This window comes from Microcaecilia unicolor, chromosome 8 (genome assembly GCF_901765095.1).
Source record: "Microcaecilia unicolor chromosome 8, aMicUni1.1, whole genome shotgun sequence".
In the NCBI taxonomy this organism is placed as follows: Eukaryota; Metazoa; Chordata; class Amphibia; order Gymnophiona; family Siphonopidae; genus Microcaecilia; species Microcaecilia unicolor.
Genome location: NC_044038.1, coordinates 52287795 through 52301349, shown reverse-complemented (window position 1 = coordinate 52301349; position 13555 = coordinate 52287795). Strand labels below are relative to the sequence as shown.

At 43.1% G+C, this 13555-nt stretch overlaps 1 protein-coding gene across 1 annotated transcript in view; it reads left to right on the top strand.

Annotated features, from left to right (window-relative positions):
- CCDC78 (coiled-coil domain containing 78) overlaps positions 1-13555 on the top strand; it is a 101339-nt gene that overhangs the window by 45936 nt on the left and 41848 nt on the right. Inside the window, exons 10-11 of the mRNA XM_030211941.1 lie at positions 1271-1357; positions 8358-8537. Of these exons, the coding sequence (XP_030067801.1) occupies positions 1271-1357; positions 8358-8537 (267 nt within the window). The remainder of the gene's footprint in view (positions 1-1270; positions 1358-8357; positions 8538-13555) is intronic.

The window sequence follows — 13555 nt, the reverse complement described above, 5'->3', positions numbered from 1 at the left end:
GGGGGCTACTCCAGAGAAGGCTCATTGGTGGGTGTCATATAGCAAAATTTCCTTTGGAGAGGATATGGTTAAGGATATTCCTTAGGAGGTGCATAGAGAGCGATTCTGTTCTTCAAGAACACTGGCTTATTTCCTTTAAGGGCCTTGAAGATCAGACAGAGTTTTCAATTTAGCCCTGTACAGTACTGGTAGTCAGTAAAGTTTTTGCAGGAATGGTGTGATGTGATCGCTTTATTTACACCTTCTATCAGTTATGCTTGCAGGATCCTAAGTCAACTGGAGCTAGTGCAAACCCTTTGTAGAGTGCACTGCAGTATTCCAGCCTTGATGTTATCATGATGTGATAAGGTCTGTGACAAGACTTGTCTTCTCTGTGTATTGAGACAGACAGTGTAGTTGTCACAGATGATAAAGGCATCTCCTGAAGGTTGCTTGAATTTGAGTCTAGCTGCAACTCAAGGCTCCTGACCTGTGATTTAAGGGAGAGATGATAGCTCCCAAAAGGGATCTAGCATTTGACCGCTTGTGTTAGGGACCCACAGGAGCTCAGTTTTACTTGTGTTCATGTACAGTCTGTTGTTTGTAGCCCATATTTTGAATTGCTGTTAAACAGGTAGTCTCTTTATTCAGGGTTGTAGGTAAGTCTGGGTCAACACTTATGACCAGCTGTACATCATCCACGTAGATATAGAAGTAGGATCCATTGCCTCATATTTAGCATTTCTTTGAGGTAAGTTTATTAATGGTACCATGTAGTCTGGAGCTGTGCCATTTAGGATTTGAAAGGTAAAGGTACATAATTTGAGGTGATTCTCGCATTGATGGGAAACCAGTATAATTTGATTAATAAAGGGGAGGCACTTTCAGAACGAGTTAATGTTAATGGCATTAGTGTGTGCAGATTAGTAATTTTAGTTGCTAGTTTGATAGATTTTCAGCTGCAAATTTTCCTACCAGCTAAAATTTGACTAATTAGATTTAGGACTGTTATTTGTGCAGCTGGGGTTTTCCTCCCAGACTTAACTAAGTCATAAGTGTGCTCTGGGAATCAACCCCATATTTGACCAGCTAAATTTAGGATGTTAAATGTGTGCAGTCTGTGAGGGGAGACTTTTTAAAACCTAAAATATAACTGGCTAACTTCCTAAGGTAGCAATAGCTGGGTTAAACCTTTGAAAATCCAACCCATTATGAGCTGTCACTGAATTAAAGAGATACATTTACTATAAGCTTCCATTCTGTCTTTAAATTGTATTTAATCTCTTCTCAGATTTCCAAGGATCTAATTGACCTCCAGATTGAGACAAATAAATTGAGAGAGCAGTATGAGGCAGAAACCTTTGAACTCAAGAACACAGTAAGAGGATTTTTTTGTTAATAAAGTGAGTTTAAGTTTAATTCATTTTGCTGATTGTGTGGTAAAAAACGTTTGGGTCTGATATTCAAAGAGATTTAACCAGACAGGAAAGGCTTCTGTGTGGTTAAATAGCGCTCAGCATCCCCACTGTTGATAATCAGTAGCACTTAACTGGGTAGCACCTCTGAATATCAGCTCTGACCTCCCCAGTACTGCCTGGTTAGTCCTGGGCAACCACTGAGTGAAACTGAGGAAGAATTAACAGTTATGTGAGCATTGGCCATATTCAGAGCCAGTGCCTGCATAGCTAAGCAGGCAGATAGGATTGCACAAAAGGCAGTCTTGTCTATGCTTGCTTGCTATTTGGGTGCCAGCACTGAATATCGGCCGGCACCCTCATAGCTTCCAGGTTGGTGGTTGTTTCTAGATATTCCATTCTGGTGCCTGGACATAATCCAGCATTATATAACAGGGTTTAGTTCTGCCTGAGGCTTTCAATGGCATAAAATAATAATAATAATAATAATATAAGGGTTGTTTTTCTCTTATTTTTGATTGTATAAACTGACTGCCACAATCTGAATATTGATCCCTTTATATTGTATGTTTTTGTTTAACATTTTTTTATTTATAGACTTTGATTTAATTCTATTACATTTTTATGATTCCCAACAAGTAGAATTGGCAACTTCCATTTCTTTATCTGACCATATGTCTACCTGTAGGCACAATAACTACAGAAAAGGGACAAACACTGACTAACCAACATGTATGAAGAAAATGTGAATACAGTGGACAAATTCAAAAACCAGCACTATTGGATCAGCATCAGCAGAAAGCCCAGCCTCCAAGAATAAAATCCTCATTGCATTCTGTGGGAAACTATTCAAGTTATAAAGTCCTGTCCAATGCTTCATTCCAAAAATGTCTGCAGCAACACAGCCAGATAGAGACAAGGAAAATTAACTAATGCAACCACTGAAGGATGATGGCGAAAGGCACCTTCAAAGCCAACTCCCCTATACTTCCAAAGGACCCATACTTATAGGCAACACTTACCCCACACTGCCCTTTCCTATCTCCCACATGCACCGTAGAAAAAGGCGGTTACAACATTTAGATTTGTAGAAGTCTAGTACATAATACAGAAGTACAATAAACGCTTAGGTTGATATATTAGCATATTGTTAATATTATTGTTTTCCATTTCTGAACTTTTCGTGGTGTATGGTGGTGTGGGATTAGGGAGATCCAGGGGGGAAAGACTTCTTGAAAAGATGTTTTCAGGTTTTTTATGAATTGTACCCAACATATGTACTCAACACCCATAACACAGACACCCTCTATCCCCTATACATTCCTATATATTCTCACCTCATACTCCCCCTGCATACCCTCACACATGCCACACACCCACCCACCGCACAAACATAATTCCTTTCTAGGATTTCAAGTAACAGTTTACAATTAATTTAGCTGCATCCTAAAGAGAAACTTCTTCCCCACTCTTCTTGGAATCAATTGAGTTTTTGGGACCCACTGCTGCCCACAATCTAAAGTCATAATGCCATATTGGACCTTCTCCCTCCCCTTAGAAACTGACGAGGCCTTTGCAAGCCTTCTCCTAAGATCCTTACATTCAGAAGTCAAGAGATCTGGAAGGGGCTATGGAAATTATGGCTTGGAAGATTTTTACCTTGGTGAGTCAGAGGGGTCTCAGAACTCAAGACCAATTGCTAATTGAGGTCAATGGATTGGTGGAGGGCCCAAAAGACATGATCATGATTTAGGGACAGGGATGAAAAGTGACTGTGCTGGTAGAGGAGAGAGGGAACTCCAGTTATTAACGTGGACCACTGGCAGAAGGAATGCCCTTTAGCAGGGTTGACTAAAGTTGGGCTGATTTGGGTCCAATTAATATAGAAGACAGCTATAAAATTGATATGTTAATATATATGATGCCTTTATTGAATACTCATCTCTGGTAATCAGTTTTTTTTTTGGTGCATTAAATTTAAGCTTCTAATATTGTTTGTTTGGGTGGTCTGTTATATTTGTTTGATCTTCTAATTCCTTATGTTCTATTGCATTATTTGAGATCAGCTGGTCAAAATTTCCTAACTCTGCTTTCGCCAGCCTGTATTTGTCCCGAGTCTACTGGATGAATGGCATTTTGTTGTGCAGCTGCTTCACTTTGGAATCTCTTGCCGTTAGGATTGAGGCTAGAGAAATACTTGTTTAAGACCAAACTTAAATCCTGGGTATTTTAACAAGCATTTGGCTAGACTTCTAGTGGTGTAGGGTGGTGGACTGAGCTGCAGTAGTTTATAAAATTTATGGCAAGTTGATGTTATCTTTTTGTTATTGTTTGAACATTGCTGATTAGAATGATTTTGTTTGTTTTTATATTGTAAATTGTCAATACTGTAAACTGCATTGGTGTTAAGTTGAAAAGCAGAATAGGAAGCACAATAAATTAAACTGAACTAAACTATTCCTCCTGCGATGTAATTAGTTTTCATGTGTTAAGTGGCTGCATTAAGCTTCTCGGGTATTTATTGTGAAAATGATGAGGCTACTGTGATGATGATGAAGCTCCCACCTCAGGATCCCAGGTCCCTCTTTCACTCAGGGTGAGCTGGTTCCCAGTATGCAGATTTATGCAAATTAATCTACCACCCTTTTCTGCTCAGGGTGACCTGCTTCTCAAAAAGCAAACACAGTCAGGTTTCACCTCTCAGGCTATTTTCATACACAACTTTATTCCAGCCTCTGGGGCACACTTCTTTTAGCTTAAAACACTTTCACAAGCTACAAGCTTCAACAGTTCTTCCAGCTTAACCATTTCATTTCTTCCTACTCAGGGCAATCTTCCCTTTGAAACATTTCTTCTTGCACAGTTCAATATCCATAGATTTCTTCCCCCTGAGCCCTCTCACACCGGCATTTGGGCTCAGTACTAACTCAGTCCCTGGACACACAGTCCCTCCTTGTAGCACACAGCTCTAGACACAGTCTTTTCATCTTGGACCCACAGTCCCTCTTCACTGTTCTAGACACACAGCCTTTTCCTCTGGGACACACAGTACCTCTTCACTGCCCTAGACACACAGTCTTTTCAGCTGGGACACACAGTACCTCTTCACTGTTCTAGACACTCTAGGGCCTTCTTACCCCAGCCAGCTTCCTTCTTGGGAACCCCCAGTTCTACCACCAGTCCAAAGGGCACAGCCAGTACTTCTCATGGGGATTCCTCTGCTTCAGTTACCAGCCCCTTCTTCAGCTCAGGGTTGCCAGGTGGAAAATTTTTTTCCAGCCCACTGGAGCCCAAAAAACAGCCCAAAAACCGCCCAAACACAAACCCCGCCCCTGACACCCCCGCCCCCGCGTCATCACCCCCGCCCCCGCCGTCATCAACCCCGCCCCCGCCGTCACCGGCCCCGCCTCCCACGTCACCGGCACCGCCTCCCCGTCATCGGCCCCGCCTCTTACGTCATCGACCCCGCCTCCCCGTCATCGGCCCCGCCTCCCACGTCATCGGCCCGCCTCCCACGTCACTAACCCCGCCCAAAACGTCATTAACCCCACCCAAAAACGTCATTAACCCCGCCCCCCCGCGGCCGAAAAAAACCGCCCGAAGCACAAAAACCAGCCCAAAAAACCGCAACCCGCCGCGGGCAAAAATTTCCCGCGGCGGGTCGCGGAAAACCGCCCAATTGGGCGGTAAAACCGCCCACCTGGCAACACTGCTTCAGCTGACAGCTCTCCTCCCTCCCTTCACAACTCAGGAGGAGTATAAGTAGTTAATAGCCAAACAGGCCCCAGCCCATAACCTGCTGCACCTGTTTCTATCCCCAGGACTCTCCCCGGTCCTAACGACCTCCAGCTATCCTCCAGGACTCTCCCCGGTCCTAGCGACCTCCAGCTATACCTCCCCTTTCTGGCTCCCTTCAGCAACTCACCCAGCCCTTTTCCCTGGACATTCTAGGGGAACTACGCCCTCTAGGGGCCTAACCAGGGTAGGACAGCCTCTTCCTTCTTACATTATGCATGATATACTTACTATTTAGTGTAAATACTTAGGGGGCAATTTTCAAAGAGATTTTCTGTAGGTAAAAGGGTGTTTATCCAAAGAGAGAGTTAATTTCAAAATCACCCCTACATTGCAAGGAGAGGAATCAGCGCTGGGATGGTTCTGGAAAAGTATATGCTAGTTTATTTCCTCATCCATTCTTCCTAGTGGGAAGTTTGCTTCTGCAAATTTTGTAGGTACTTATGCATTAATGGTCTCCGCAAGTCAAGACATTTTCAGAAGGGAACTCTGCAGGAAGTTTCCCTTTGAAAATGGTCTTACAGACCTGCAGATACAAAGTACCTGCAAGTCTGAAAACTCTGTTAGGGGACTGAAAATTTCCCTCCCCATGAAGCCATTAGCATACATTTTAATTTTAGTTGAGTCATTTGCCTGCATGTTATGTTACGGTGTGATCCAACCAAGAGAATGAGAATAAACAAACCTCTGTAGAAACACACCAGGAAGAAAAAGGAATGGAGTCGGCCAAGGAATGGAGAAATTACCACAGGAGCCTTATAATGTAGAAAAACTTTATTTATAAATTGACTTGACACAGCCTTGTTTCGGCTAATGCCTGTATCAGCAATCCTTGACAGATGAAAAAATAGGTCTACATGATTTTGCGGATGATACCAAGATTTATAACAGAGTGGACACCCCAGAGGGAGTGAAAACATGAAAGGGATCTGCAAAAGTTAGAAGAATGATCTAATGTTTGACAATTAAAATTTAATGCAAAAAAGTGCAAAGTGATGCATTTGGGGAGTAGAAACCCAAGGGAGCTGTATGTCCTCGGAGGTGAGAGGCTGATATGCATAGACAGGGAGAGGGATCTTGGGGTGATGGTGTCCGAGAACCTTAAAGTGAAAAAACAGTGTGACAAAGCAGTGGCCATAGCCAGAAGGATGCTAGGCTTCATCGAGAGAGGAGTAACCAGCAGAAGAAAGGAGGTGTTGATGCCCCTGTACAAGTCGCTGGTGAGGCCCCACCTGGAGTATTGTGTTCAGTTTTGGAGGCTGTATCTTGCTAAGGATGTAAAAAGACTAGAAACGGTCCAGAGGAAGGCGACAAAAATGATACGGGGTTTGCTCCATAAGACATATGAGTAGAGACTGGAAGACCTAAATATGTATAGCCTAGAGGAAAGAAGGGATGGGGAGATATGATACAGACGTTTAAATATTTGAAAGGTATTAATATAGAAACAAATCTCTTCCAGAGAAAGGTAAATGATAAAAGTAGAGGACATGAGCTGAGGTTGTGGAGTGGTAGATTTAGGAGTAATGCCAGGAAATTCTTTTTCACTGAGAGGGTGGTCGATACCTGGAATGCCCTCCTGAGGGAGGTGGTAGAGACAAAATAGTGACGGAATTCAAAAAGGCGTGGGATAAACACAGAGGAACTCTATTTAGAAAATAAATAGATGGAGAAAACAAACATAAATTTTTTTAAACCCTTAAATGGCTACAGGGGGTGGATGTGTGAGTGATGCTTGGACAGCCAGTGTCAGGCAGACTTTGTAGGTCTGTGTCTGTATATGGTAATCAGGGTTAGGATAAGCTGGAAAGGGTTCAATGGCAACTTCAGTAGCTGGAACTGAGGACAGTGCTGGGAAGACTTTTATGGTCTGAGTCCCGCAAATGACAAGACAGATGGATAGGCAGGAGTGGGCTTTGATGGCAAATCCAGTAGGTGGAACATAAGGATAAAGCTGGGCGGACTTCTATGGTCTAAGTCCCAGAAGCGCAAAGAAAGACTTATGATAAAGTATATAATATCACATTCATTGTTGATTTAATCATGAATTGATAACGAGTGTGACTGTTGGGCAGACTAGATGAACCGTTCAGGTCTTTATCTGCTGTCACTTACTATGTTACTATGTAAGTATAGGCAGTAACAAAGTTCCTTATACAAGGTTAAGAATTGAACATGTAGGCTTACAGTGACAGAGTTCTTTAAGAAACTTTACTTCAAAACCCAAGTCGCTGCGTCGCAAAATTCAAACTTGATCACAAAGCAGTGGGTTTTAAGCCTGTAAACTGTATTGATTATTTCTTGAAGTGTATTTCTGTAGTTTGGCCAACAATTGGTGCATATTTATGTTTAAAACTGTTACAGAGACGTGACTGTTCCTTCTTTAGTTAACACAGATAAGAAGTAAACTGCACTGATGTGGCCAGCTATTTTTTAAAACTTGTTGTTCTAGGCTCTGATTGGCCCAAGAGCTCAAAATTCAGGATGTACTGGCTTTTTCTCCAATCTCAGTTTGGGAGAAGCAGTAGAAAGATCTCTGAGGCCCTGTGAACAGTTATATATGATAACCTTTGGGCAGCTATATTTCTTGTACTCTCCAGGCACTGTTCAGGTAGTGAACAAATGTTTTGATAGTTTTATAATTGATCCATATTCATTACCTGTTATTTGTGTGCTGTTTTTGTTCCATCTGTTTCATGGTTCACTGTTCAATATTTTTATGACAATAAACGTCTTTAGTTTATTACCTCTGCTTGTCTGGACTGACTAAGAATCCCGGTGGTTTGTATGTTGGGTGTGTGGGTGCTTTCTAGGAACTGTGGGATCACTGGGAGTGTGGCCTCTGTAACCTAGGAATCACTGGTGATAATTTGAGAGCGGGAGACTTGCCCAGAGGCCGTTTAGACCCAGTCGATGGGAGGAGTGTGCTAGTGTACAGCACAAGTGGCAGGTGCGGGTGGACCTGAGCTGTGCTGGGGATAGATCCTCTAAGAGGCTGCGGTGGGTGGATGGCTAGGCATTTTATGACACCAAGTATATAGGCTTCTCTGTGTCAGGGCAGAACTTGCCCTTCTCTCTTCTCTCTCTCCTTCTCCTCTCTCTCTTTCTCTCATGCACAGACATTGTGAGTGCCAATTTAGAAGGTAATATTATAACTGTTATTTGTAGATCTTGACCTTAGAGAACCATAACATGGAACTGGAGTTCCACAAAGAGAAGCTGACTAATGAATATGAGGCTGCACGGGAGTGCTTGCGAGCTATGGAGACCAATCGCAAGGATCTGGCTGATGAGTACATTGTGCTTAAGAGCAATTATCTAGCCCTGAGCAAGGAACATGAACGAGAGGTGAGTTCAGATCAGGTGACATGCTGTCTACTCCCCACACACACCCACACTTGTTCTGTGCTGCTCTGGTATGGTTGGTTCTCATGTTATATGCTACATTTCAGTGCATCTCAGTTGCTTTGCTGTCATCCATTGTACCTGGGTGTTCATTCCTTTGAGTGTGCTCTGTATACTAAAGGTGTGCACTGAATTTTTTTGTTTTATTTTTGTTTCCTTTATTGTTATATTTGTTTTGTTTACTTGTTTCATTTTGTTTCATTAAATTTAAATAAAAAATGCAACAAAAGAAACAATTAAAAACAGGAGGAAAAGGAAAACTGCAAGATCTGGGCTCAATCATCCAAGTAAAAAAAGTTCACCTTCCCTCCCCCTCCCCCTCCCATCTCAGTACTAGCTCCTACAGGCCCCTTCATGCCATCTCTTACCTCATTTGCATGTTTTCAAAAGGCAGGAGTGATTTCCAGTCACTTCTGCCACCACTGTAATTTTTCAAAGTAACACCTCAGGTTGGTCAGTGCCATTCTGAAAAATACCAGTGAGACATTTTGGCCAGCCCTGGTTTTAAGAACATAAGAAATAGCCATACTGGGTCAGACCAATGGTCCATCTAACCCAGTATCCTGCTTCCAATAATGGCCAATCCAGATCACAGGTACCTGGCAGAAACCCAAATAGTAGCAACATTCCATGCAGTTGCTTCCCCCATGTCTATTTCAATAACAGACTATGGACGTTTCCTCCAGGAACTTGTCCAAACCTTTTTTAAACCCAGATACACTAACCGCTGTTACTACATCCTCTGGCAATGAGTTCCTGATCTTAATTATTCTTTGAGTGAAATAAATATTTCCTCCTACTTGTTTTAAAAGTATTTCTGAGTAATTTCTTTGAATGTGCCTTGGTATTTGTAGTTTTTGAAAGAGTGAGAAATCGATTCACTTTTACCCATTCTGCACCACTCAGGATTTTGTAGACCTCAATCTTATCCCCACTCAGCTGAATCATTTCCAAGCTGAAGAGCCCTAACCTCTTTAGTCTTTCATCATACGGGAGGAGTTCCATCCTCTTTATCATTTTGGTCGCTCTTCTATGAACCTTTTTCTAATTCCACTATATCTTTTTTGGAGATACAGCGACCAGAATTGAACACAATAAAGGTGAGGTCACACCATGGAGCAATAGAGAGGCATTATAATATTCTTGGTCTTATTTACTATCCCTTTCCTAATAATTCATAGCATCCTGTTTGTTTTTATGGCCACCGCTGCACACTGGACTGAAGATTTCAGCGTATTGACTACAATGACAGCTAGATCATTTTCTTGGGTGCTTACTCCTAAGGTGGACCCTAGTATGTGTAATCCCTGGTTCTACCTATTGAAATTAATGTTGTAGGCCCCAAAATGTATCAGGATAAGGTTGTCAACAATCCAGGACTGGTGTAAAAAGTTTCCTCCTGGAACTGGATAACTTGGCAGCTCTGTATTTTTACTGCTGTATACCCCTTCTAGTGTTCTCTTTGTACCACTGGAAGTGCAGTCTCCGTACCTGCTATTGCTGTGCTTTCCTTTCAGTGTATTCTTTATACTTGCTATTCCTCTGAATCTCCATAGCTGCCAACTTATCCAGTTCCAGAAAGGATATTTTAGGGCAGTCCTGAACTTTTGACAACTCTGTCCTATGTATTATGGGACTCACAGCACTGATTTCAAAGGGGAGAATCAAAAACTATAAATACCACAGTACTTTGGAATATAAGTTCAAACCCTGGACTGGCCTAAGATAATTTCTGTCTTGTATTTCAGATAATAATAATAATAATAATTTTGTATACTGCTCAACTAGGAGCTTATAGCCCAGCATTCAGTCATAGCTCATAGGGGCCCTTTTACAAAGACGCATAAGGGCCTAAGCACGTCCAGAACACGCCAAATCTGCATTACCACCTAGCTACTGCATGCCCCGGGTGGTAATTCCGAAGCTGGCATGACACGTGGTAGAAAATATTTTCTGTTTTCTACCACTGGGAGCTTACTCGGTGGTAAATGACAGTTGGCGTTCGCTGCATACTTACCGCCCGGGTAGCATGTGAGACCTTACTGCTAAGTCAATGGGTGGCGGTAAAGTTGCAGGCTGAAAATGAACGCGCACTGGTTTTCATTTTGACGCACTTCCATTTTCAGGCCCATTAAAAAAATCCCTTTTTTCCAGACGCAGTACTATAAGGATACAGTGCACGCCAAAAACATGCGTCCACACTGACGCAGGCCACTTTTTGGCATGCCTTTGTAAAAGGGCCCTATAGCTGAAGAGGCCTAGCCCCTTTAACCTTTCCTCATATGAGAGGAGATTCACCCCTTTATCATTTTGGTTGCTCTTTTTTGAACCTTTTCTAATGCCGCTATATCTTTTTTGAGATATGGTAACCAGAACTGAACGCAATTCTCAAGGTGAGGTAGCACCATGGAGCAATACAGAGGCCATATAATATTCTTGGTCTTATTTTGCATCCTTTTCCTAATAATTCCTAGCATCCTGTTTGCTTTTTTTGGCTGCCGCAAACTGAGCAGAAGATTTCAGTGTATTGTCTACAGCAACAACTAGATATTTTTTTTTTTGGGGGGGGGGGGAAGGGTGCTGACCCCCAAGATGGACCCTAGCATTAGGTAACTATGATTTGGATTGTTCTTCCCAATGTGCATCACTTTGCACTTGTCCACATTAAATTTCATTTTTTATTTATTTCAGAACTTGATATATCGCAACTGATCCCTGGGGTGACTATGAGGGGCATAATCGAAAGGGGTGCCCAAGTTTTCCTGAGGACATCCTCGCAGGATGTTCCGGCAAAGGGGCGGGGAAACCCGTATTATCGAAATAAGATGGGTGTCCATCTTCCGTTTCGATAATGCAGTCGGGGACGCCCAAATCTTGACATTTAGGTTGTCCCTAGGCTTGGTCGTTTCTGATTTTTGGTGATAAGGGAAACCAAGGATGCCCATCTCAGAAATGACCAAATGCAAGCCCTTTGGTCGTGGGAGGAGCCAGCATTCATAGTGCACTGGTCCCCCTGACATGCCAGGACACCAACTGGGCACCCTAGGGGGCACTGCAGTGGACTTCAGAAATTGCTCCCAGGTTCATAGCTCCCTTACCTGGGGTGCTATGAAGTACAGCGGGGTAGCCTAGTGGTTAGTGCAGCGGACTTTGATCCTGGGAAACTGGGTTTGACTCCCACTGCAGCTCCTTGTGACTGTGGGCAAGTCACTTAACCCTCCATTGCCCCAGGTACAAAATAAGTACCTGTATATATGTAAACCGCTTTGAATGTGGTTGCAAAATACCACAGAAAAGCGGTATATCAAGTCCCATTTCCCCTTCCCTTCCCCAACCCCCCCCCCCCCCAAAACCCACTACCCACAACTGTACACCACTACCATAGCCCTTAAGGGTGAAGGGGGCACCTAGATGTGGGTTTGTGGTGGGTTTTGGAGGGCTCACATTTACCACCACAAGTGTAACAGGTGGGGTGGGGGGGGGGGGATGGGCCTGGGTCCGCCTGCCTGAAGTGCACTGCACCCACTAAAATTGCTCCAGGGACCTGCATACTGCTGTGATGGACCTGATTTGTGTCGAAAGATGGGCATCCTTCTCTTTCGAAAATGAGCCTGATAGTGATTTAGAATATAAACATTTATAGTGCACAAATAAAAATAAAACAAGACTCAAGAAGAAAATGATAAAATGCTTACATTAGCTACTATGAACCTCTTATATATACAGTAGATAGATATAGATATATAGATAGATATATAGTATAAATATACACTCTGTATAAGTATTGTGTATACCTAACATTTCATTTCAGTGCTCTCTCCATATGTGCTGTTGCACTGAGTTTCCTTTCTGTGCCTTGTGATAGTCTGCTGTTTTATCCATTTTTTATGTCAAGGGTTATATAAAGTTTATAACTCAGTCTGCTGTAAATTTCCATTTCCCAACCCTTAGTCTTCCATCCCAATTCCACCTCACCACAAGACACAGCAGAGTAGATCATGTTTCAATTTGGTATTAAAATAGGCCACAGCTTTCTTCCATGTATTAAAACACATCACCTGTGACTTGAGTCATCCCCTCTCTCTCTCTGACTCTCTCCTGCTACTCCAAGCTTACTGTCTAGCAACCGGCCATATTGAAAGTAATGGACAGCATGGTTGTCCATGACAGCCCACATTATTTCTCTGTAGCATTCCTTGTCATAGAGATACAAAGGTATCCGTTTCTAGGCTGGAGATTTTGGGACCACCACTTCCTGGTGCATTATGGGACATGCAGCACTGGTTTAAATGGGCAGGATCAGGCACCACAAATTCCATACTGCTTTGGGATGTAAGTTCAAACCCAGGATTGGCCAAAATGTATCCAGCCTGGAACTGGGAAACTTGGCATCTCTGTGTTGAGTGGGCCAATCAATATCTGCATTAGCTCTTATATCAATTTTAATGTCACTATCCTGCTTATTTTCGAAGGAGATCGCTGGCCATCTTCCGACACAAATCGAGAGATCGCTGGCCATCTCCTAAACCTGGTCAACTCGGTATAATTAAAAGCCGATTTTGGCAGGCTTCAACTGCTTTCCGTTGCGGAGCCGGTCAAACTTCAAGGGGGCATTTCGGCAGGGTACAGAAGGTGAGACGGTGGCGTGGTTACGAGATGGCCGGCTTTGCCCGATAATGGAAAAAACAAAGCTGGCCCTGACGAGCATTTCGCCGGCTTCACTTGGTCCCTTTTTTTTTCAGGACCAAGCTTCAAAAAAGTGCCCCAACTAACCAGATGACCACCGGAGGGAATCGGGGATCACCTCCCCTTACTCCTCCAGTGGTCACCAATCCCCTCCCACCCAAAAAAAAATGTAAAAAACATTTTTTTGCCAGCCTCTATGCCAGCCTGAAATGTCATACCCAGCTCCCTGACAGCAGTATGCAGGTCTCTGGAGCAGTTTTTTGTGGGTGCAGTGC